Source organism: Brachyistius frenatus, unplaced genomic scaffold, assembly GCF_029030835.1.
Source record: "Brachyistius frenatus isolate BFR_SWC_R1_liver_20210118 unplaced genomic scaffold, ASM2903083v1 Contig_19, whole genome shotgun sequence".
Lineage (NCBI taxonomy): Eukaryota > Metazoa > Chordata > Actinopteri > Embiotocidae > Brachyistius > Brachyistius frenatus.
Window position 1 is genome coordinate 328,252 of NW_027210618.1, and position 23,903 is coordinate 352,154.

The window sequence follows — 23,903 nt, forward strand, 5'->3', positions numbered from 1 at the left end:
AATCAGTCACTTAGAAAGTGACCTGTGTTACTGACATTAACAACGGTTGTATGTAATCCAGGGCAGCAGCTAAACTTCAAGCATTAGTCTGGATTAGTACGACAGGCAGTAGTTGCTACAGCTTTGTATAACTCTAAGGTGATTTCTGTCCTCTCGGCTGCTCTGTTGTTCAGCTGTCAAAGTGCAAATTCTATCAGCAGGAGTTTATTCAATCCAGTTCTCACCAGCCTGGAACCTGTGGACCAAGAAAATGGAATGATTTCCCTTCCTTTCACAGTGTTCACACACCATCCAATTAGAGCAGCGAAACACAAGGGAGAGAGCAATGGGCAGGCAGCGATGTGGGCAGTACAAAAGGACAAAAGAAGAACGGTAGTGTGACAGGTTAGAGAATATAGTTGGAGAAAGAAGAAGACAAAAGAGGAGCAGAATACGGTGTCTTTGAGTACCATCATGCTTGCTTGTCCATAGAATTCCTTGAGTGCACGGTTGACCTGAATGTATGTATAGTTTTTAATCACTCAATCACAATTAATGCTGATATTACTCTGCATTTACACGTGTTTTCTATATTTTGCGAATTATATCTCACCATCTCTACTAGAGCGAGGACTCACATAGTGGCCACAATTACCTCTCTGAAGTTATATCTGTATCTGTGCATCTATCTACAAGAATTTCACATATAGACACACTAAAGATATGTTTGAGATCACAGTGTCTCCATCATACAGAGCACTGACCAGTTTAAACTTCTAATATATATTGATATCAGTGTCAAACATCCAGGTTGGGCTGTAACCTGTGCAAGTAAACATAAGGAGGTAAAACTAGTTGCACCTTTTTTTTAATGCATGGGCATGTCCAACTCGCATGAACCTTTTCATGATATCCATGTTTGCTGAGTTTTCTGATCCACAGCCTCATCATTGAAATTAGTGATCGCCTTTTAAATTAGTTTGTTCTTTCAACTGCATGAGGGCTGAAAAAAAAAAGAAATTTCGACCAAACTCATTTATAATTTATTTATATTCACTGTGATGTGCAAATCATCAATCAAGTTACAAGTTTCAAATCTCTGACAAACTGGCTTCTTTCAAGCGACATTATGCAACTACTTTACCCAAAAACAACTGCTTCTAAATGATCCTGATGATACACTTACTTGTAATGGGGAGAATGGGACCCTTGAGTGGCTATGATCTCCCATGAGGAGTGTGTAATGGTTTATGACACTTCGTCACACACCAGCAGCGATGGGCTTTTAGCCAGCTATTAGAAGAAGCTATCTCTGTATTCTCTGTGTGGACATCAAGGCAGATTTGGATTTACAACAGAGGTGTAAAAGTGAAGTGCACCCCGAACCCGTAGGGGCACCCGGTCGCAAATAAAATACTAATTATTTTTATAATATGGCTTTAAAGGAAGGAACAAGCCGTATGTGTGTGTTGAAAAATGTCCAGTGGTAAGGTGAAAAATAGGTGACTTGTGTGCTTGAATGTTTTTTCCTCTCTGCATCAGAATCTTTTCTTCAGCTTCATCTGTGTGCCATCAGAAAGATTTCCACCAACATCCTGCCAATGCATCAACAGCTCCCACCTGAATGCAGGCTAACCTGAGTGAGCAGAGATTTTGTTATGATAGATGTTGGTCCTTCGCACACAGCTGTGATGGGAAGGATTTACACCTTTCTCTTCCTGCAGTTGATTTTAAATCACTGGGTGGCTCGGTTTCTACTCGACTGATAGAAAGTGACAAGATAACATTCACTGTTCTTTGCTGGTCTCCTAACAGGTGGAACAAAAGTAAAGCATTGACAGATATTTTTTTAGGTTAAGTGCCGAGCTGTCCATAATATTGCAGCACAGCTGAAAAAAATCTTACTGTTCAGCAGAATTAGGGTTTAAGCTATAATGTACTTTAGGTCATAAGAGGGGGAAAAAAATAATCTGCAATAAAGGAAAAGAAACCATGTCAGCCACACAAGACTTTTGATCGCTAAAATAAACAGGCTCTCCTTCAGTCTTTAAATAACTTGGGGAAAAAAAGGGAGGTTTCATCCTCCAAACTACCTTTTAATTTATTGGGCATAAACCCATCTCCATTCTCACTGATCAATCAGGAGCTGTTCCTCAAGGCCTTGGAGTGATTCTGGGGCTTGTGATAGCGTTGCGATTTAAAACCAACTATCAAAATTATTGACTATGAACACACACAAGTATATTTTCTGCAAATGAGCCACCACGGAATTCAAACACCAAACGCATCGGGACATGTGGACTGTTAGGACATAAGTGGTATAAGATCGCCTAAAATGAGGGCTTTTGTCTTCACATATTTCCTCCCTGTGGCTACTGACAGCACAGTGAGCCGTCAGATGTCCACAACTCTCTTCAAATGTCATGGCAAACGTGAGCTCCACTTATCTTCTCTACCGACAATCATGGTGTCAGCTTGTTGTTGTTCTTTTTAAATCGTCTCAGTATCTTGCACCGTGATCTGAGACCAGTGCCAAATCGGCGTGCTACATTTGATTGAAAGGGTGCTGATAAAATGGAGACAGGCACAGGTAACAAAATAAAGACAATCATGTATCCATAAGAAAAAGCAATTTAGATATTACCGCCAGACACAAACACTGTGCTCTGACAAAAGCACAGTCTGCTTTCTCCCAGTGAATTACCAAAGATAATTGCCCCTAATTAGAAAGCCTTGATTAAGGTGCAGCTTCTTATTTAGGAGGAAACCAGCAGTGATGATCCCCCTCTTAGTTTCTCCATTCAAGTTGTTCATTTTAGTATTAATTCCTTCTTTATTGTTCCTGTCAAAGGTCCTTATGCATAAATGCAAAACCTTCATCTAAAAATAAGCTTCTTCTGGATGACTTGCTGAAAAAATGGCTTCAATAACTTCCAAATCGAACTTGCTGCAGCTTATATTAATCACTGCTTCATGCAGTCTTGATATCTTTATATGTTCTCTGGTGCTGTTGGCTGAGGAAGCATCTTGGTAAGATTGTTTTTAATCCTCTATTAAACATTGGACCAGCAGCCAATCAGACACAACTGGTGTGTTTTTTGGGGGGTTTTTTTGCTGGGGGGTCGGTCATTTCCTCAGGGTGTCCACACTATAATGTTCATAAATAAGACAACTGTGCTTCCATTTTGTGAGATCCTGTCTTACAGCAGTGACACATTGTTTTAATTTACACAAAGGTGACAACTTTTAATTCTCCATTAATCTTTACAATAGTGTTAAGCCAGGAGCACTACTCCTGAAAGGCTTGCAGGGTGTTGATCATTATTATTTTATGACGCATGCAACGCTGTAACTCCCATCCTTTCACACTGAAGATTTTCTACCAGCAGCCAAAAGGTTTTCATCAACATGAAAGTAAAACCTTCTAAGTGTCTGTTTCATCATTTGGAGGATCTTCCTTTTTTCCTCATTTACTGAGATGAAAGGCCAACCGATTTCTGCTATTTTTTTATACAAGTTTTTTTTTTTTTTAAACACAAATGCTGCATTATCAATTCTACCTTTATGTTGTTATTATAATCCTATTATCTTTTACCTTTGAGAGACCGTTGAGATGTGAGATGTTTGTCATCTCACTGAATAAAACTGGAATGATAGCGCCCTCTGGCTCTAACAATCTACATTACATCGTAAAATAATTGTTATATCATCAAATTTAGTTGTGATTTCTTTAAACCTGTGGATGCATCATCACTCTGCATGGACCTGAAGCAAATCCTGCACATTTACCTACATCTCCACATGTTATGTGAAAATCGCTTTGGACATGCCATCTCCAGTTAAAAGCTTATGACAATGTGTTCTTTCATTTTCATTTCCTTTGAGATCCATTTTTCATATCAAGGGGAAGAGGCCAGGTTCCACTGAGAATAAGATTCAATTCAAAACCTTTAGCGCATCATTTAGGCCAAGAGGGAATAATCCTACCTCTGTAAAATTGCTACTTTAAAAGGCTTTGTTAGCCTCTGTGCATAATGGTTTTAATGCCGCAGACCAGCAGAGAAACAGAAGGATAAAACGCACTTTAACTGTTTTGTTACCTGGAAACATCGGACTTTACAGGTTCGACATCAGGATCAGTGGCTATCGAGAGCTCTTAAAGCTGGAGATCAAACGTTCCTGGTTCGCCGTATCATTTAAAGACACGCACTTGCTCATGTGTGAAACTGATAATTATTCAAAGCATGGGACAGAACAGGATAAAGACACGTTAACGTGTCAACCACAATGTCTATCATTGGATTACAGATTTAGTAAAAGAACCAAACATTTGCATGAGAAGTTTAAAAAATTATTTATAATATGATACAAGGATATTTTGTGCAAGAGGTTGTTGGGGCTGTGAAACCTGTACATTATGAACAAAGCACTTGAAATTCAATAGCAACCTGAAAGCCGAGCATGGCTGTTGGGCCATGATTGTGTCAAAATGGCTAACTGTCAAGATACAAGCTGTATTATACAAACGGTTTTCTACCAGTATACAATGGCTGTATAGGATTAGATTACATATTTATATAAAGTGCAGAAGAAATAAACACTTGAAGTGCTTTGTGACTGAATGTAAACCCACCACCACATGCTGAAAGCCGTCCTATCACATGGCCAAGTGGTTGGGTATAAACAACTTAAAAGACTTGGCAGGGCAGTATCACAAACTGTTGGCCATAGCTCAGCGGCAGAATATATACTGTAATACAAAATGTATGAAAGGGTTACCGACCTGTGCAACACATTGACTGCTACAACTATCAGTATGAGCAGTCGTGAAATATGTTATCTGAAATTCCCCTTTTTTACAGTTACAAATAGACACTTGTTTGCTGCTTTTTCTACGCGAAAGCATAGCACCACAGGCTCTCCACTTTGTTTCTCCACCACTGGATATGCAATGGCCTGAAATAGTTGAGAGGATTTACTTCTATTTCAGGGGAATAAGACATCTTTGACATTAAAGATATAAGAAAATATATGCACTGTTAGTGACTAGATTACATGGTTTGTATATAATAATTCTGGTTTGTCACTATAATGTTTCAAGGTTACAAAAAGCAAGTGAATTCAGCATCACAGTTGAGTATCAAGAATACAGGAGAGCAAAGAGGCATCAAGCGGTCGGTCAGACTCTGTCCAGCACCTCTCCATGCTAAAACACCAGCATCTGGGGATTCTGGGGGATTATCTAGGTCTGCTGGGAACCCTGCGAAAGACAACAGGAGTTGCAGGTATGTAAGGGTAGACCATAACATTCAATGTCAATGTTGAAAGTCTTTTTTTTCTTTTTTAAAAGCTACTGGATGTTAATGTTCAGTGACTTTGGTCCTTACCGAGTTGGTTCTTTTACGTTTCCAGCAGTCTGGATTGAGTCTTTTCTGCTCCTCAGCCAGAGCCTTGGCCTCCATGGTGTACATCCTCCTCTCCTCACTCTTCATCTTCTTCCACTTGTCACCCAGGATGACACTAATGGCCCTGGAGCGAAAGGTTAGAGACAGAGTGAGACGGTTTTTCAGATTATTTTTTTTACTTGATAAAAATCTCTTTGTTTTCCTTAATCATTTCATCTATTTCCTTTGTTGTTCAGGGAACATGAACAGGTCCTAGTTCCAAATGAAGAAGTAAAAAACAACATTCAGGATGTAATATACCAGGAAAATGAAATTGCATGAAAGGTTTTACAGACTGTTGTACTGGTGTTACTCCTGCAATGAAACTACTTATGTTGGTAAGCAAACTGAAAGAAAAATAGCATCATAAAAACAACATTCACTGTCTTCTATCTTCTGGGAGATAAAGTGATCTAGGGCTTGTTTGAAATAAGTGCATTGATCTCGGGCTCTTAAATAGTGTTTGTTAAAAGCATTAGTCCTTCAGGTTCTTTGACCACTAGTTCACAGTTGATTCAGGCATTATTACTGTTCTGTTCATGCCCAATGTAAGAATCATTTCTTTACAAATATTCTTAATGATCTAATTGCACAACTGACAGCATGACCCAAAGAGTCCCCATGCAGTTTCTTTTTCCAAGTTCCAGTGTTACTTTATCCTCACCCTTGGGGTTTCAGAGGCTCATGATGAATTCTCTTTGTGTGATACTACAAAGCTGCACATGCTGTATAATGTCATGGACTTTTAATATGTAGCTCTGGGCCTGACAGCTCCAGCCTGATCTACTTTATTCCATCAAACACAAAGAGTGCCTCTTAGTTTTTATAGTGGGTTAATCCACGCTTTTCCAGTCATTCTGTATCAGGGAACTTGGTAGATTCCAGTCCTGAAAAACACATGAAAACTGAGGGACATGGTAAGATACCCTGGAAAATTATTTTGGCACTCTCGTCTTTCTCTTTTGCTGAAAGAAAACTGTCAGATCTCTGCGACGGCCGGCATCTGAAATCACAGCTGTGTTTGGGAAACCAGATGAAGTTCGAATGGTTGAACGTACCCTGAATCATGTCAGGTTATTGAGAGTTGGGAGTTCAATGAATGGGAGCCTGGTTAGACATATCTGTGTGTTTGCATGCGTGTGAAAATATTTTCTAATTTCAATTAAGGTTTAACTTTCATAATATTTGTTATGGCATGACCGCTGAATATAGTCGTGGGTGAACATAGTTCACCATGTATTGTCAATATAGGTAGTCTGCTGTTGTAGGTTGTTTGCATTTCACCACTATTTGTTTTTGACACACTACACTGTCTTAAAAACCTTTTTACAATAGTAAGTGAATGAAAAATTGTTTGCTTGCCTCCGCCAGTACTGAACACATTACTTTATTTCCCCACAGTAACTGTCCTTATATTCTGTCATTTACTTTGTATAGTTTGTCATTCAAGTCTCCCTCAGCCGCTGACCTAAGAGCTGTAAATCAGAGACTAACTTCAGCATTGTGCTGCGTTTTTAAAGATCAGGCTACTACACTGGCCCTCGTAATACAACAGTCAATGTGACTCATAAGAAAGGGGAATTTACATTTCCCCTACAGTCAACAGTTGTCCTATAATTACAGAGCAACAGATTAACATCCAGCACTGCGTATCATTTTAAAAGGTACCAAAGCTGATTTATAGTTGATGGGATGGGTTAAGCCTCCGCCAGTACTGAACACGTTACTTTATTTCCCCACAGTAACTGTCCTTATATTCTGTCATTTACTTTGTGATGCAGGTCGACATTGAACTACACACAAATAAATAGCACTGGAGTTCCATCTCTAGTTGCACACTCTCACCTAGTTGCTGAGGCTTTGTACAAGGTAGTGTGTTACTTGCATGCTTGAGCAATGTGGGTAGTCATATTAAGGTAGCATTAGCGTAGCATCCTGTGAGTCATCGAGGCGTTGGATTGGTGGAGATTGGTCGTATCATTGAGACAGTCGACCCTTGCGGTGTGTTTCTGCAATATTATGGCACTTTGTATGGACTAAAAAACTAACTCCTAAAATTATTTCGCAGTGTCTCGTTACTGAAAATGACAATGGCTGTGCTAATGTTTACTCGTTATTATAGTGATGATCGCTGTCGGCAGAAGCTTTGCAGTGTAATCACTTTGTTAGATGAGGAGTACTGCAGGTTGTTATCCTTAACTTCCTGAATGTTAAATTCACTCTCAACAAACTGGAGTCAGAAACATGTTGTTCAAAACACAAACAGCCAGTCACAGTCTGAAAGGCCCCATGTGAAATCTCTGTTGATGACATATCTCTAACATGTTACATTTTTGTGCTGCCTCACATTAGCTTTGTAAAGTATAAATACAGCCCTAAGTGCACAAAACAGACTTTAACAAAAAGACTGCCTTAAATCACCACCAGTTCTCTCTGCTACTCTTATGCTCGGTTTTTAAGATACTCGGCAGGTAAATTATTTCAAGCATCTTGAAGTACCTGCTACAGTTTCTCTTTGGATTTAGTCTGTCTCGCTGTCCTCTGTCATACCAACTTGTTCTAATCGTCACTAAATATACTTTAGTTCTTTATACTTGTATATTTGAGATTGTCGTCATGCTGCAGAATACATTTGGGACCGATCAGACACCTTCCTGATTATCCTGCGTGCAGGGTCAGAACTTAAACCTCTACAGTGCCGAGAATCTTTGCACAGTACTGTGTAGTTTAAGGGAGACATCCACAGAGAGGAATGTGAGGTCATTATACCCATCTGACACACATCAGCTGCATGTCATCAGCTTTATGGGAAAATGTCCTGGAACATTATATCTTGAAAAGAAGAGTACATGGAAAATCACATAACTCGACTACTCGCTGTAACATTGCTCTCATAGTTTGTTTACAGTTTGGCAACTCTCCGCTTCATATTTATTTACATCGGAAGAATGACATCACAACCCCTATTAAGGCCCGGTGGAGGGGGATTGTGTTAAACACATGGCTAATACAAAATAAAATGTGACACTGATAGAGACATTAAACACCAGAATTAGAATTAAATTCTGCTTTACAAAAAACCCCAATAAAAAACACATAAGTAAACTGGATCACATTGACTGTTGCTCACCTGTTGTCCTTGCCGGGATACATTTGAGTGTACTCCACTCTGTACTTCTTTGCGAAGAGCATGAAGGCATTCATTGGCCGCTTGCATTTTGTAGGCGTGGCACCACTGGCCGTCCCCGAGTTGTGGCTCTTGTTTGATTTGCTACTGGAGGATTGTGGCGAGCTGGAGCGCTCAAGTTTATCACAGTCTGGACTAACAGCACCCCCACTGGACAGGGAGGCCCTGCGCTGACGAGCCATGCTGCTGAGAACATACACTGCTGAGGAATCTAGTGGGGTGAAGTCATAACTGCAGGAGACAGAAAGAAAAAGAGAGACATGTTAATATTGCATATATTTAATCTGTCAAATTATCCCTGTAATTTACTTTTGTTCTCATGTTTGTACATGTGCTGCTTGTTACCAAAAGTATTACATAAGTACATTGTCACCTATAAACTCATTTTTCTATTTAATTTCTCTTGCTCCAAAGAACATTTTAAATAAAGAATGAAAAAAGTTCTTATTTCTGTGATGTTTGGTTCATTCAAATTTATTTATAGACAGGGGGAAGATTAGATTCTCCTTGTGTGGCATAAGTTTGCCCTGCAAAGCAATAGTCACATTAAAAAGATGAGTTGCTCAAAAGGAGAGGTAAAAAAAAATACACAGCAGCAATGTTTAGATGTTTAATGTCATTTCTAGACAGACAGGAATATCTGCCTCAAGTTTCATGAAAATTGGGCTACATTGTGAATAGGAGCATCATTAAATCCAAATTAAGCTGTTGAGGAAATTATTAAACACTATAAAGTTTATATCTATGCATTTTCTAAAAGGAAACACGTCTGTAGTTAATATCAAACTTCAAATCCGATTAAATGCTTAACCATGTGTTTACAAGACTGACAGTTATCCACATGAGGAAAACAGTTGTTCACACAAATAGACAGAAGTGCAGACCTGGTCGACCCTGGCAGTGAAAGCCTACTCTGGATATCTCACACCAACCTGTCTGAGAGCAGCAACGCCACATCAGTGTCCGCCCTTCTCTTCTTTCAGCGCTCTCCAACGAGAACAGCGTTTACTTTTTTTTTTTTGCCTTACTTCTTCCTCTGAACACCAATGTTCTTTTTTTTATCAGGAGTATCCACTCCAGAAACATTTCTTGGGTGCTTATTATGTTTTCCTGCCGTACTGTTAGCTGCTGCAGCCTACTCCTCTTGTCGCAACTGTTGCTCCCCTACATACAGAGAAAATATATATCCCCTAAATACAGACATTTACCCGATAGGCTTGATCAACACTGTGAACTTATTTGGCAAAGGCTTGAACGTAACGGACCTTCATTTATGTGTAAAAGTCACTATGTACTTCAGCATGAAGTCTTAATTTGAGAGTGTACCTTCTGAAAGTATCAAAGACGACTGAGTCGTCACAGTTAATGGCATCCGGGTGGTTTGGTGGCAGGCACACATCTCCCAGCTGCATCTCATAGCAAGGGATCCCATGGTGCACCACAGTGAGGCTTGGATAAAATGAAGACCACCCTAAAAAAGAAAGATGGTATATTACATGCTTATTTGAACACAAAACAAGATGGTCTGCATTAAGCAAATATTATTTGTCAGTGGAAGCCTCAGTTGGCAAAGACTGACAAGACTTGCAGCGGCATATACTGCTCAACAGGAAGGAAAAAGGTTATCATACCTTTATTTTTGACAAAAAATGGATGATCCAATCGGCATTCAGCTGTTAGAAGACCTTCATCCGGAGAGCCCGGGTCAAAGGTCAGTTTAAGAGCTGCCTGACCAAAAGAAAGCGTCTCTTCGTGGCTCACCAACTTCAGTCCATCTGAACCATATCTCTGTGAATTCAGCAAACCAAATTCATTATTTAGATGAGCAATGCAAAGTCACTACCAGAGAGGAAATAGTGTGGCGACAAGCAAGTGTCTGATTGGCTGAGAACTTGGGTTCTGTCATACTTAATAAGACCATCAATTCAAATTATCCATCAAGACTCATTTTTGCATGCAGTTCCTGGATTTCTGTACTTTCACTGTCAGCCATCTTGTGGTCCGTCCAAGCAATTTTAATGTACAGCATACAGACAACAACAATAATTTCCTTATCTAGTCAGATTATTGTTAATTAATAAATTACATTATTTTAAGACATATTAAAGTCACTATTGTTTGCCTTGCCTTGAGAAAGGATGAGGATGGCATCATGGTTTCATCATCTGAGTCATCATCTGAATCCCGGAGTTCATCAGCCTCCTGCCACTCCACATTAGGACCTCGATGGAAGCGCAGGCGTGTTCCTGAATATCAGCATAACAATGTAACATGATGAATAAGCAGATGTATGTTAATGCTGCTGAGAGAGTGCTAGAAAATGGATGTAATACTGCTGTTTGAACACCAGGGGGAGCATTTCTTTACAAATCTTTGTAAATCCTGCTCATCTCAGCTGGGAAAAAATGTTAACAAAACAATGGTAATCAGTGTGGCTTTGACATCCAAAACTCATCATTAAAGAATCGGACCTACACATGCAAAAAAAAAAAAAAACATGTGTGGCTCTCAAGTGATCCAATTTAAAACAGAATGTGTAGTTTGTATTTCTGTTTAAACATTACTGAGTGACTTCACTGTTTTCCAAAGAGCTGTACGTGTTTACTCCAGGCTGTGAGCCTTCATGCTGTGAGACATAATTCCAAGGCTGCTGTTTCAAGTAATTCCTCAAAAACCTCAGGGTTAACTTTAACACGTTTGAGTGAAGTGAGGTCTCGGTGTGTGCATGCGAGCACTGGTGGACGCCTATGTATACGAGTGTGTATGCATGTACCTTTTAGGAAGCAATGCCAGGCTGTAGAGGGCCAGGAGTGAGACCAGGCCATGTCTTCGTCATCAGAAAACGAAGAGGACATTGAGAAAACCCCAGACTCAGATTCACTGCTGGCCTGTTGTAGATAATAAGGAAGACTCTTATAATGACATCAGTAAAGTGAATAGTTTCAGACTGCATGTTATACATTATTTATTAGGACACCATCGCAGAGCCTACAGCAGTGGATGATTTTTTTTAGTTTTTCAGAGGTTGGAAGTGAAAGGTTACCCTGACACGCCTGCGCTCCCTGAGGTGGCCTCTGGACGGGTTGGGTGCGCTACTGGCTAATGGGGGCCGGGCGTAGGAATGTAAACTATTACTGTTGCCAAAGATGTGAACTGGAGACGATCTGAAAATACATTTTAAATCAATTTAAGTCAATTGTTACTTAGTAACAGTGGTGATACATTTGTCAAACATGAACATTATTGTGAATACATGTATTGGTCATATTGTATATTTGAAAAGTGATATTTTACCCAGATCAATGTACACCTGTGAAAGGATTGTTCACCCAGGATTACAGTGAAACTGATTTAACAAATTCCTGGTTATAATGACGTAAACATAATGAGCTTTTTTTTTTAGTCAAAAACTGCTAAAAAAAAATAAAAAAAAAATCAACACAATTTCTGGGGATATTTTGCAAACACGTTTTCGAAATTGTATCGCTAACTTGCCAATCCTGCTTTGTGAAATCCCCCCAGGTGTACTGGTATTGACTTATGTTACAATATGTGTCAATTTGTCCTTGTTTATCTCATATTATCTTAATATTTATTCAACTTTGTTGATTTTCGAGTTACTAAGTATTTGTACAAACCTCTTGTGTGGGGTGTCCTTCAGCAGAGGGCTCTGAGGACTGGTGGCAATGTTGGCCAACTCAGTGAGCCAGTTGGTGCTCGGGGAGCAGCTGAGCTCCTGGTGAGACACCGCTCCGACCTGGAACAACCCTGGAGACCTCTGGTCCTCCTCCACCTCCTGCAGCTCTGGCATGTCATCTGCGTAGATATCACAGTTGTATTCATGCTAAATATTGTGCTAAAGCCCAATTTGATTACCAGTAAATGCTGCTGGTTTAACATTTTACCATAATCCATGTGGCACCCAGGTGAAGGCAGGTCCTCGTTACACTTCAGCGGATCAAAGGACTCGTCCATTCTCACAATGTTCTGCTGGTTCCTCTTCTTTCTTTTTTTTTTTTTTTTAATAAAAACAGGCTACAGTTCAGCTTACTTAGCTTCCATCATCATAATCTGACACATCAGCTGGTTTTAGGCACAAAAAAAGAAAAAGAAGACAAAATTAGAGCTCTCACAGTCAAAGTGAAACTGCTGCTGACGTCTGTTTACAATTACATTTTGTTTAGAGTTATGAAATTACTGAAAAAAAATGGTGTCTTTGTAATTTCATACATAAGTAATATAGTGGTACATGGATTCTTTTTTTTTTTTTTATAGTAATATGGTTTCATTGGGACACTGGAAAGATCCATGGAATTAAAACAGAATTTATATAATGCACATATAAGGTGCCAAAGATTTCTGACCGCAGTAAATAAAAAATACCCTGAACATGTCGTCATTTCATGTTATAGCGTCAATATAATGGAAAAGGTTGGCAGTCTTTAGGGAATCCTTTGTCTCTGAATCGACACAGTAAACCACGTCATGTGACTCGCTGCGTGGAGGCCTTGTTTATAAACTTCAAGAGGATTTGGCGCATGCGTACCAGCACTCATTCATTCATAACTGCGCAGCCAAAGTGAAAAATAGCAGATATCCGTGTTGAAAAGTGGCGGATAGAAGCTGGAAAACACCAAGTTTTCAAAAAAACCGTGTATGAATATCAGTAAAAAGTTCAAATATTTTACGTTTATTTAAATTTGATGGGTTTCTTTGGCGACGTGCAATGCAAGAAAAATCGATATAAATGTGTTTTTAAAAACGCTGTGAGCACCAATTGATTCCAGGTTAGAGGAAGAACCGATCGGTGATTGTTGTTCTGACAGCCGACAAAAGGTCGCTGCTCGTTCTCACAAAGCGCCGCTTCGACTTCACCAACGCGGATACGATGATAACATGTCGTTAACGAAAAAGGCTTCAAAAGTACGTGGTCCGACCAGCCGGCCTGAAGGCCAGACTTAATCTTCCCCCTCTCCTCAAAATCGGCAGCGGAGTCCTCAGCTCAAACAACACAGGCTTTCGATTCTAACACTGTAAACAAAAGAATGTCAACAAGTTGAGGCATGACGCAACCTCTCTGCCCCGTTCAAAATGAATGACACCAAAACCTCTGCAAGTCCTCAAAGGACCCTTTCACGTGAACCGCGCCAGCTTTTACGCACGACAGGATTTTGTTTTTAGTGCACAAAACTGTTGTCGGGCGGCTTTGGTATCAAAACAACAAGCGTCATAGCGAGAGAGAGAGAGGAAAAAAAAAAGAACATTGTCGACCTCAACCTGTCGGTCGACGTCAAATAAAGGCGTGACAACCTCCCTAAAACACCTCGCTGTAATTGCAACGACATGGATCACGCCGAGATTGAGTTAAAAATTTGTTTGAAGCTTTTATTTCTTCGAAAAAAAGTAGTCAACTTCCCACTTACCAGACCTGTCGCCATCAAGAACAAACTCTGGCTTTCACTCGAGGGGTGGGAATGAATGTTTCCAGAGGAAGCCTCCTATTGGTGCATAAGAACGTCGATAATTAAAATCCCGGTATTCTATTGGCCAGTAAACTTGAGAAAAATAAGGAAGGCGGGGACTAGTTTGTTGATCATCGTATCATTGGATGAAAGTATATGCCTGTTACTACCCAGTAACAGCTGATTGGCAATAACAGGAACAATACATGGTTATTTTTTAATCTGCAATGTTGCAACTACAGCAACTATACCCCCTGATTTCGAGATTAATTTCTCTATTTTGCAATGAAATCATTGCTTTAACTTTATACGAGATCTGAAGAAATTCAGGACTGTTTGGCTAATGAATGAATGAATGAAGGAATGAATGAAGGAATGAATGAATGAGTGAATAATGAATGAAAGGCTTTGAAAGTGTATCTTTCCCTTATTGTAACAAATAATTATGTGACACACACACATATAAAATGTCCTTTATTGACATGAAAAGTGAAACACAGTACTTTTAGCCAGGATTGTGGGATTTGCCTTCAAACATTACCACCAAGAGGGGAATAAAATCATTGTGTTTTAATGTCAACCCAGTTTTAAACATCTTAAGCTGCAGACAAAATACAGAGGACCTCAATTATTGATTTAAAAAGAGAGGGAATGAAACAGAAACCCACTTTAGAGTTCTGTTGAGTGGGAAAACAGTATAAGTTGTTGGCAGAGGTAGACAGCAATAATGGATGTCATATTAATGTATGTTTCACCTACACAAAAACAGTATGACTTAGATTTTACATTAAAACACAGCAAAATCAATTGTCTCAACACATTGCCTATAATGACTACAGTCTAGCGGGGCAACTTATTAAGTTAAAAGTGGGCCTATATAATAACGGTAAATACTCAGTTTTAAAATTGTACAGCAATGTGTTGTATATTCTTACAAAACTATCAGCTATCTGTCTGAAGTTAGCTTCTTTTTTGCAAAAGCATAGTATAAGGCTAACAGCCACAAACACTTACCAACAGTGATATTCACTTTATGAGCATGTATTCAAGGGATTCAATCGTATGATAAACAGAAATGCATTTTTGTAAAAAAAAAAAAAAGAAAAGAAAAAAAGTTAAGGTACTGCCAAGTCTACAATCTGTTGTAATGAAAGTGTGAGATGTTATTCAAACCAACGCCCTTGAAAAATTGTTTGTCCTTTCTAATGTTGGGGCTCTTGTAGTTGGGGACAGTGTGACCCCAGCTGTGTCAAGAGAATGTGACACATTTGCTCAAGATTAGCCGGTAAGAAATTAGCTTTGGCATCTGGTTTTAACAAGTAATGTTTCGAAATCTGCAAAGAATATTATACTGTAGGGTGTAGCGATAACACTGTGGAGAAAAGGTGCAAGTTAATTAAAAAGTGTTCAATATACAAACAAATAATGCACCCGACACCGACAAGTAAAATGTACACTTACATTTTTAAGGTGAGAGTCGTGGGAAATGTAATTTAAACAAGCTTTAAGCAACTCTGCTTTGGCTTACTTCAGTCATAACGCACTGTGGCATACTACTAAAATGAGACTTGACTCAAATGGGAATCTGACGTAGTCCGACTTATTCATCTGACACTCAAATGTTGTCATGTAGTGGATATTCACATTTTTTTTGTAAGAAAAGCTGTTTAAATGGTTAAGGGCAAAACATCCATACAAGCCTTTTTTTTTTTTTTTCCATCCACCCATTCATGGTCCATTGGAGCCACCTCATGCACTTTGTTGCTCAATCTCAGGGCTACTTCCAAACAGGGTCACCAGCTGCTCCTCATAGTTAGCAATGTTTCTCTTCATGATGTCCATGCACGGGCCCAACAATCTCTCGAAGGCTTGAACGTCCATTACTGACAAAGAACAACAGAGGCAGACATCATTTAAAGAGGATTAGACAGAGTTATGTCAACTAATAAGTGGTATGCTGGGAAATGTACGTGTTGGACACACTATGGGAATGAACCTAAAATTGCACATAATGTACCCAAGCATTTGACTCTCCCCACAGCATAGGCGGATGCAGCTCTGGGCTTGTTTGTAACAAGAGCCAACTCTCCAAAATACTGGCCCCTGGAGCATGTGGCGATATCCACCTCCTCTTCCTCCTGATCTTTTTTTGTCTGGCAAGAAAGAAACACAAATTGTAAGACAACAGAAAGAAGCTCCAAAGTACTTATTAGAAGTTTGTTCACACTTAGTAAATATAAAAGAGATACTGTGCAAAAAAATACCCGGCTTCTTTTCATGTTGATTCTAACTTGGCCAGACTCAACAATGTAGAAGCAATCTGCTAAATCACCCTGTAATACAAAGCAATGATGTAAATGTAAATGAGCAACAGAAAAGAAAAAAAAAAGTGACTCAGTGTTTCTAAATGTGAAGCAGAAAATAAAAAGACCAATCAAACAGATTCCCCACCTGAGCAATAATCCGCTGTGCATCGTTGTACACCTTAGTGGATAGCACGTCTACTACCTTCATCCTCTCTGACAGCTGTGGGTGACAGCATATTTAGTTGGCAGTTGTTTTTGTGTGAATGCGTAGTGTGCTTTCTTAACACCAGAGCATAAAGCTAATCTTAACCTCTAAAGATGTAAGCAGTGGTAGTGTTTCGATGAATGCCTCATACAGCTTCCTCTTCTTGGCATTGTTCTTCACTATGATCCTCCTGAATGTCAGACGATCCTTAAACAGATTTCAGATGAAGAAAATCAGTTTAATTCATTTTTAAAGTCTCAGTATATTCTGCATTGTTATATGTTTGTATATGCACATATGACAAGACAAATATTATTCAGTATTTTTTATATCAAACGAATTGTTTTTCTCTTCCTGTAAATTTTTAAAGAGCATTGAGGATGACTCATCTTGAAACTGATATTGAGGCTCTTGTATCAGTGCGCTATACATGATAGAGATGTGATAATAACCACATACATTATGGAGAAAGAATCAAGAAATGCCCAGGAAGTCTGGTATTGTCATGATTTCTTTACATTTGCCCTACAGATCTGGACTGTTCTGCTGCCTGATCACCAAACAATAGCTCACATGAAACTACAATTTGCAGTAGGGACAGTAGGGGTCACTGTAGGCCTGATTTTAAGTAACCCAGGCATCTCAATAAAATAAAATAAAAAACCACCAAGCAGCATTCATATGCTGGCTCTCTACTTTGAATGACAAACTTCAAAAATCTCTGTTGTAAATCATTTTATAAAGATATAAACTCTAAATTATAATTTCCGGATAACACGTTTAGATGACAAGATGCAGTGGAAGACACAGGAAACATTAGCAGCTACCAAGGGCGCCCCCTAGCTGGAAAAGGTTTCCTTTCACCCAAACAAACAAACAAACAAGGATCAAACCTCATGGTAAAATGGTTAGTGGAGTCAGGGTGGGCACCTGGACTCAGAGCTCCTACCAGGCTGCCACAAATTTGTTTACACATTTAATTCCATTAATTTAATTCCAAAATCTGACTTTAATTAAAGCTCCTACTAAAGTCTCCTTTTTTGTCAGAGGCCCTTTGGCAGCACTGTCCTTCCTGGACCTCAGCCCATCGTTGGTTTAACTGGGCTTCCTGCTTGTTCACAGACTCAAACACACACTGCAGTTGCTCAGGTCAACAAGGGTAACCTGCCCCATCTGCACACACGATATGACATAACAAAGCTGTTACACACACTTTAAGGACACGACCCTCACTGAGTCATTAATACACAAGCAGCTTCACAGTAAAAAAGCTCAAGTAGCAACTGAATATTCACAACAGCAGTTCTGGCCTTAATTTATAAAACAGTTCAGTGTTGTTTAGGCAAAATAAAAAGATCACAGCCAGGCGGGAAGAGCAACTGTTTTCATCTCCATGATGGCGTCAGCACTTTCCACACTCTGCTTAAACAGACAAGATTAGCCTTGTTTGTTTGTGCTGATTTGATAGCTGAGCTCAGTTTGCACTTTCACTGGCTTAATATATGCATTAATGAACATTTAAAATCATCCAGGGGCATGACTGGCGCGCTCCCACTTTTCGTTGAATCCGTCAGGTTTTATAGAGTGTGTAACTCTCAGTTAGACAACATGATCTCACTCTGTGGCACAAGGCAGCCACACCGCCATTGACAACCCAGGGTGTTTATTAAAATCATGACAACTGACAGCACAGCATGCTATAAAAACCTGAGTGCGGAGCCAACTGTGCTCTTGCAGGAGGATGTTACGGTTTACTCACTAGGCACCAAAGGGCTCCAGGCGAGGTGGCGATTATTGTGGCTGCCCTGGGGGTGTTGTACATCAATGCCAATTCTCCAAAGCTGCCTCTGTTGTCATAGCAGCCGACCAGCTTGTCCGTGCCCTCAACTTTCACAAAAATGTTAAACGTCCCACTGAGAGAAAATACAGTGGAAAGATAAACAATAAGAACAAATAAAATACATAGCAGCCGCATGTTGGCATCTCCTAAAACCTTGATTTTTAGGTATTACTTTTCAAATATTTCAAAAAAATCTACAACTGTAGGATCGGATCAAAAGATACTGAGGCGGTAATGTTGTGAAAGGGATGTGAAAGACCACCTTTCAAGAACATAGAAGTTGTCCCCATCATCATCCTGATCAATGACGTGCTCCCCTTCTGTGCAGAACTTCTCAAACATGGCATCCAGCACCTGAGATATCTCTTCCTGTGATGGAGAGAAACATCAAAGCACAGACATTTAAAGCAATTGTGCAGAATCCAATCTGTGCTGTTTCCTCTACTTGAAAATAAATCAGGCAGAGTGCATTGAGCATGTGGCAAAAAGCTGCTGGCATCAGGCCATGTGCTCCTTTGTGTAATTTAAGAGATGGCAGGGCACAAACTAGAGGAGTGTTTATGGAATAATGCACTCACTGGATCCAAGTTCTTGAACAGAAGAATGTCCCTACACGCTTCTTGTAGTCTCTGTCTCTGCTCATCGGTTTTTGGGTGGGTGACCTGCAAAGTAAAACACGCTGCTGTGAAGTAGCCTAATGATGTCTGACACACAGAAGATTGTTGACCACTTTATTCAGATTCAGAGCTACAATCCATGATGTTTCTAAAATTCAACTGATAATGACAACTAGATCATTTCCTCCACCAAGGAGGTTATGTTTTTGTTGCAATTTGTTTGCTTGTGAGCAAGATTGTGGAAAAACTACCGCGGAACTTGGTTAAAGGGTGTAGCATAGAGCTGAGAAAGAGGCTGTTAAATATTTGAGTAAATCCAGATCACAGGGTGGAGCCACAAAATATTTTTCACCTTCATTTTACATTGTGAGATACGAAATGCCATAATCCTAAAATCCAGTAGATAACAGTAGAGTTTAGTAGTAGTAGTAGCAACATGCGCCATTCTAGAAATACAAAGACTCCATATCAGACTCCATATTCACAGGTACCAGTAAATCTCTGGATACACGTGTACTAACTGAAACTTAATACAAAAAGCAGTCATTATGCAGCACACAGGGACAGTTGTCCTTGTTGAACCAGTGCAACAGCTGAGATGTGAGACTTCAGCGAGGCACAAGCATATTGTGACATAGTTTTGGAAATATATCCAGACATATGTATTGGTTGAAGTTGTGGATTTGCATATCATAGAGGAGTGGACTTTTGGGCTTGATGGATGCGTGAGTGCCATTGTGGTATGGTTTACAGTTTACCCATGATTCTTTATCCTCCTCGTCTTCATCAGGATTGAACGCTTCAGCACACACTGCATGAAAGAGATCAACAAATGAATGAACTTCTCTTGCTGATAAATATCATTTATTTTGTCCATCCAGTATATTTTCTAGTTTTGGGGGTTCTACTGTATTCTATGGGTTTTAGAATACACTGTTTGATTTTATTGATGCATTTTTATCATTTAGTGACACTGTAAACGTCAAGACTGCTTGTAATGTTTGGATTGGTTGCTGCAGTCTGTCGCTCATGTTGTTCATACTGAATGATTTGTGCCTGTCTAAGAGCTATATCTGGTTTTTTTTTAGTGTACTGTGGTGACGGACAGTGAACGGGTGCCCAACACCTTCGTTTGCATGATTTCATTCGCCAATACACCTGTTCCTATGTGAGTCGTAAACAATATACACATTTAGTAAAACAGAACTTTTTGGAGGCGAAAAAGACACCTGACGCAACCTCTGAAAAAATAAATGTTTATATTCAGGGCATCTATGGCACAGATGTCATCCCAGTCCAAAAAAAAGGCCAAATTCCAGTGATGATTTAACACCATTTCATTCTTCCTATCTAGTATGGGGATTTGGGGGGTGGATAGCACTCCTACAATTTTTCCCTTCTAAATTTTAAGAGCAACCTGTAATAACCTATTTAAATCTATTTTTAATACAAGTACACGTTCTTTGGTTTAATGTTTACTGTCATTGTAGTGTCCTCTGTAGAAGATGTGAATTTTCCATCTGATGTAATAAAAGGTACAAATAATTTCAAATGTTACTGAGTAATACTCAGAAAAACATGCAGCCATCAGTCCTTGTACAGAAAAGCTCACCATTAGTATGAGCAAGAGATTATCATTAGTAGTACTAGTCCCAGTCTCCCCACTTACATCACACACTGACATTATTGACCAGTTGCAAGACAAAGAGATTCCACACGCTCCAATAAATCAACCCTATTATAATAAGTGGAAGACAGTAATAAAAGACAGATGGAAAAATACTTCCATATTGCCTGTACTGGACCAAATCCAACGCAGCTTTAGTGTTCATGATATGATAAAGACGTTTTATTTTTATTTTTTTTATGCTTCTTGCACTGACACTGTTCAGAGTGTTTTCTTTTGATACAACAGGCTTTTATAGGCAGCAAATGGCAACTCACCTGATGCTCTTCTGATGAATCTGCTCATCACAGGGGCTGCAAAGAATAAAAAATACACATGAGCATGTTAAATTTCATCATAATGTAAATCTGTCTGGCAGGAACTCGGTTAATACCGCGTACATCTACAGCAGCACATGTACAGTAGCCTATATCCTCTGAGCTCATTAAGGGTCCACATTCATCAGGATAAACCCTGAATACGGGCAGCTGCTTTGAAGTGGATTTGGGTCTTTGAATCAAATTTAAATGAGAAGAAAATTAAAATGTAAAACACTGCAAAAAAAAAGTGCCAAGCTCCTGCACAATAGGTTGGTCTGAAATATACATTAGATAGGAGGTCTCATCTATTGACAGCCTGGCAGCCAGACTTGATCAGGGAATCTCACTGGAACATTAACACACTGGAGGTGTGATGGGGCACAATTGTGACCCAAAATCGCGACAACAGTAAGTTTTACAACTGAATATGGTGCATTTGTCCTCATATAACCACTGCAGCCAGCCTTGCAGACCCCACTACTCATTGGGATGCTGTGTCAGAGCGTGTGGGTTGCTGCTACTTGCTGCACCTCATCACAATCCTGCACTGGCAATTGTGTCCAATACGATCACACTTAAGTAAACACTAAACAATAGGGACGTCAAAGTCATGTTTACAAAGCAATACACAGCATGATCATCATGTAGTAGGCTTTAGCTTATATACCTTTATCTGCTTTGTCATTTTTTTTTTTTTTTTGCTACATAAGCTAATCAGGGTAGGCCCATCGGGCCTGCACCTGGACCAGAAAATATTCAAATGATCCAGAGGTGCGGCGTATTTATTAGGCAGACGCATATAAGACAGACAAAAACACAGTCTCATTTAACGCCACAATAAAACGCGTGTTCACAGATGAAGAGCAGGGCACGTTTATGGACCATCATCAGCCCCCGTGACCATATATGGCAAATGACAGGGCCGTGGTAGATGCAGGGTGGCGAGCGCCGGAGCATCTCTGCGCTGCGCTCAATGTGTCTCTCTTTCGCGGAACAGAAGCCGAGCACCCGGCGACACATGCTCACACTTCGAAATAAATACATCTCATCCACATCTACACACAGCATCCTCCGGAGTTAATCGTTTTGCCCACCTATGAATTCCTCGTCATCGTCGTCCTCCTCCTCCTCTCCGTTTTCCGAATCGATCTGCATGGCTTCGTCAATGAAATTGACCGCTTTTCCAGGTCTTGGGGCCGAATTTTGGTCATTGCCAAATGAGGCCTTTTTGGTCTCGCTGTCCTTCAGCTGGGTGAAGTACTGTAATGCAAACTCGAGCAAATCCCTGGGCTGATTCCTTAACACTTCCACGGTAAAGCTCTGTAACAGCTCCGTCAGTCCTTCAGGAATTTCTATACTCATTCCTGTTATCAGTCTATGGATGTGGACAAAACCGGTTTGCTGCGAATTTGAAATAATCAAAAGCCCACAGTGAGATGGAAAGAAAAAGCCGATATGATCAGACGGGTGTAGTCTGGTCACCCAGTCAGCAAGCCTTCCACAGCGGATCCTCTCTTTTTCTTGAATGAAAATGGCTCTGGATTTTTGGTCCAAGCATCTTCTGCTGCTTCTGGCTACAGGAAACCCACGCATGTGACCCAGGAATCCATGGCAACCACCTATCCAGGGATTGCGTACGAGCAGCAGCAGCAGCGCAGAAACTGCAGTCAGTCGCAAAATACAAATTATGGGAGGGAGAAGCCCACGGGTATCAGTCAGATCAGAGATCGAGTTTCACTAGAGATGAGACCACATATGAAGTCCATATTGAACCTTTTTTTTTTTTAAGGTTTCTTTGTTTATTCTTACAGGCTTATTTTACAATAATTAAAAATATAAGAACATTGTGAAAATGATGTAGGCTACTTATGAAAATACAGAAATATATAATAATAGCCAGGCTAAAGACAAAAATATGCTACCATAGATTCATAAATATTAAATGTGGATTTTTAATAAATTAAAACCATTTTATTGGGCCCATGCATACTGTATATATAATAAGACTGAGTGAATTCAAATTATTCATTGGATTTATTTTTTAAGTTTTAAGACAAAAGCTCATTATAATAATAATAATAAAGCATAGAGTTTGCAGCCCATTTTTGTTCCAGAGAGGACAATGTATAAATCTGCTTCATTTTTTTTATGACACAGAACATTGCGACTCCCAGGCAGATACACCAGAAAGTTTAATTATGGAATGAAAAATTAATGTAAAAAATAAACAGACAAACAAACAACTGTGACAAAAAAAAATAGTCTTGGTCTGAAACTACAGCCTGGTAGTCATGACTTTTGGTAAACTTTTTACAGTGAAAGGCTTCAACAAATGATGCAGATCATTTTGGTTTTTAAAAAATATTGATGTGGGTTCAAATTTAGCTCTTCATTTACACTTTTTCGCAACAGAAGAAAAAAAATGATTGGATAAACACTCAACTAAACTTTATATAGAGTGTATAGCACTTTAAACACGTCATAACATAATTTAAAGGACTTTACAGCACAAGAAATCCAGCAAAGGTGACCTTATATTTGTTCATGGCAGCGCACAGAGATAAACCACAGAGGAAACAATCCATAGCTTCAGAAGAAATGCCAGAGAAGGTGAAGTAAAATACCCGTCTCTAGCATTTAGTCTTAGATTAAAGGACAGGGAAAAGTCTTTGGTTAGCAGATCTGAGCTTAGCGTTGTGATCAGGACTCATGGTGGTACAACTTCTGTACGATGACTGCCAAAGAAGCCTCCTTTGTGCCATGTTGTACAGATCAGCGTGTTGTGCTGGAGGAAATACAACCTCGTAAAGGAGCACATGCTAGATCTGCCATCAGCCCTCTGTGACTCCACTAGGAGACACACACACACACACACAC

The 23,903-nt window shown here is 39.6% G+C and overlaps 2 protein-coding genes across 2 annotated transcripts; both read right to left on the reverse strand.

Annotated features, from left to right (window-relative positions):
• Positions 1-4,317: 4,317 nt before the first annotated feature.
• On the reverse strand, positions 4,318-14,074 carry hbp1 (HMG-box transcription factor 1). Its single transcript, XM_069695142.1, has 11 exons — positions 14,034-14,074; positions 12,516-12,693; positions 12,249-12,426; positions 11,654-11,774; positions 11,384-11,498; positions 10,738-10,856; positions 10,242-10,398; positions 9,937-10,081; positions 8,554-8,841; positions 5,367-5,508; positions 4,318-5,239 (listed from the first exon to the last, which is right to left on the reverse strand). Exons 2-11 carry the CDS (start codon positions 12,583-12,585, stop codon positions 5,222-5,224), a joined length of 1,353 nt encoding a protein of 450 aa, XP_069551243.1. The 5' UTR covers positions 12,586-12,693; positions 14,034-14,074; the 3' UTR covers positions 4,318-5,221.
• Positions 14,075-14,533: 459 nt separating this feature from the next.
• On the reverse strand, positions 14,534-22,658 carry LOC138619004 (cAMP-dependent protein kinase type II-beta regulatory subunit). The gene is made up of 11 exons (XM_069695167.1): positions 22,121-22,658; positions 20,985-21,020; positions 19,799-19,851; positions 19,002-19,085; positions 18,686-18,792; positions 18,343-18,496; positions 16,689-16,790; positions 16,524-16,598; positions 16,337-16,405; positions 16,090-16,225; positions 14,534-15,955 (listed from the first exon to the last, which is right to left on the reverse strand). The coding sequence occupies exons 1-11, from the start codon at positions 22,617-22,619 to the stop codon at positions 15,822-15,824; spliced, it is 1,449 nt and encodes a 482-aa protein (XP_069551268.1). The 5' UTR covers positions 22,620-22,658; the 3' UTR covers positions 14,534-15,821.
• Between the last annotated feature and the right edge of the window lie 1,245 nt (positions 22,659-23,903).

Coding starts and splice junctions, on each gene's coding strand:
- hbp1 (XM_069695142.1), bottom strand. CDS start 12,585: ATGGACGAGTCCTTTGATCCGCTGAAGTGTAACGAGGACCTGCCTTCA. Junction 11,499..11,653: donor GGGAGCGCAGGCGTGTCAGG/GTAACCTTTCAC, acceptor TATCTACAACAG/GCCAGCAGTGAATCTGAGTC. Junction 5,509..8,553: donor TATCCCGGCAAGGACAACAG/GTGAGCAACAGT, acceptor CTTTCGCTCCAG/GGCCATTAGTGTCATCCTGG.
- LOC138619004 (XM_069695167.1), bottom strand. CDS start 22,619: ATGCGTGGGTTTCCTGTAGCCAGAAGCAGCAGAAGATGCTTGGACCAA. Junction 18,793..19,001: donor TGTTCAAGAACTTGGATCCA/GTGAGTGCATTA, acceptor TCTCCATCACAG/GAAGAGATATCTCAGGTGCT. Junction 16,599..16,688: donor CACTGCTTACATCTTTAGAG/GTTAAGATTAGC, acceptor TGTCACCCACAG/CTGTCAGAGAGGATGAAGGT.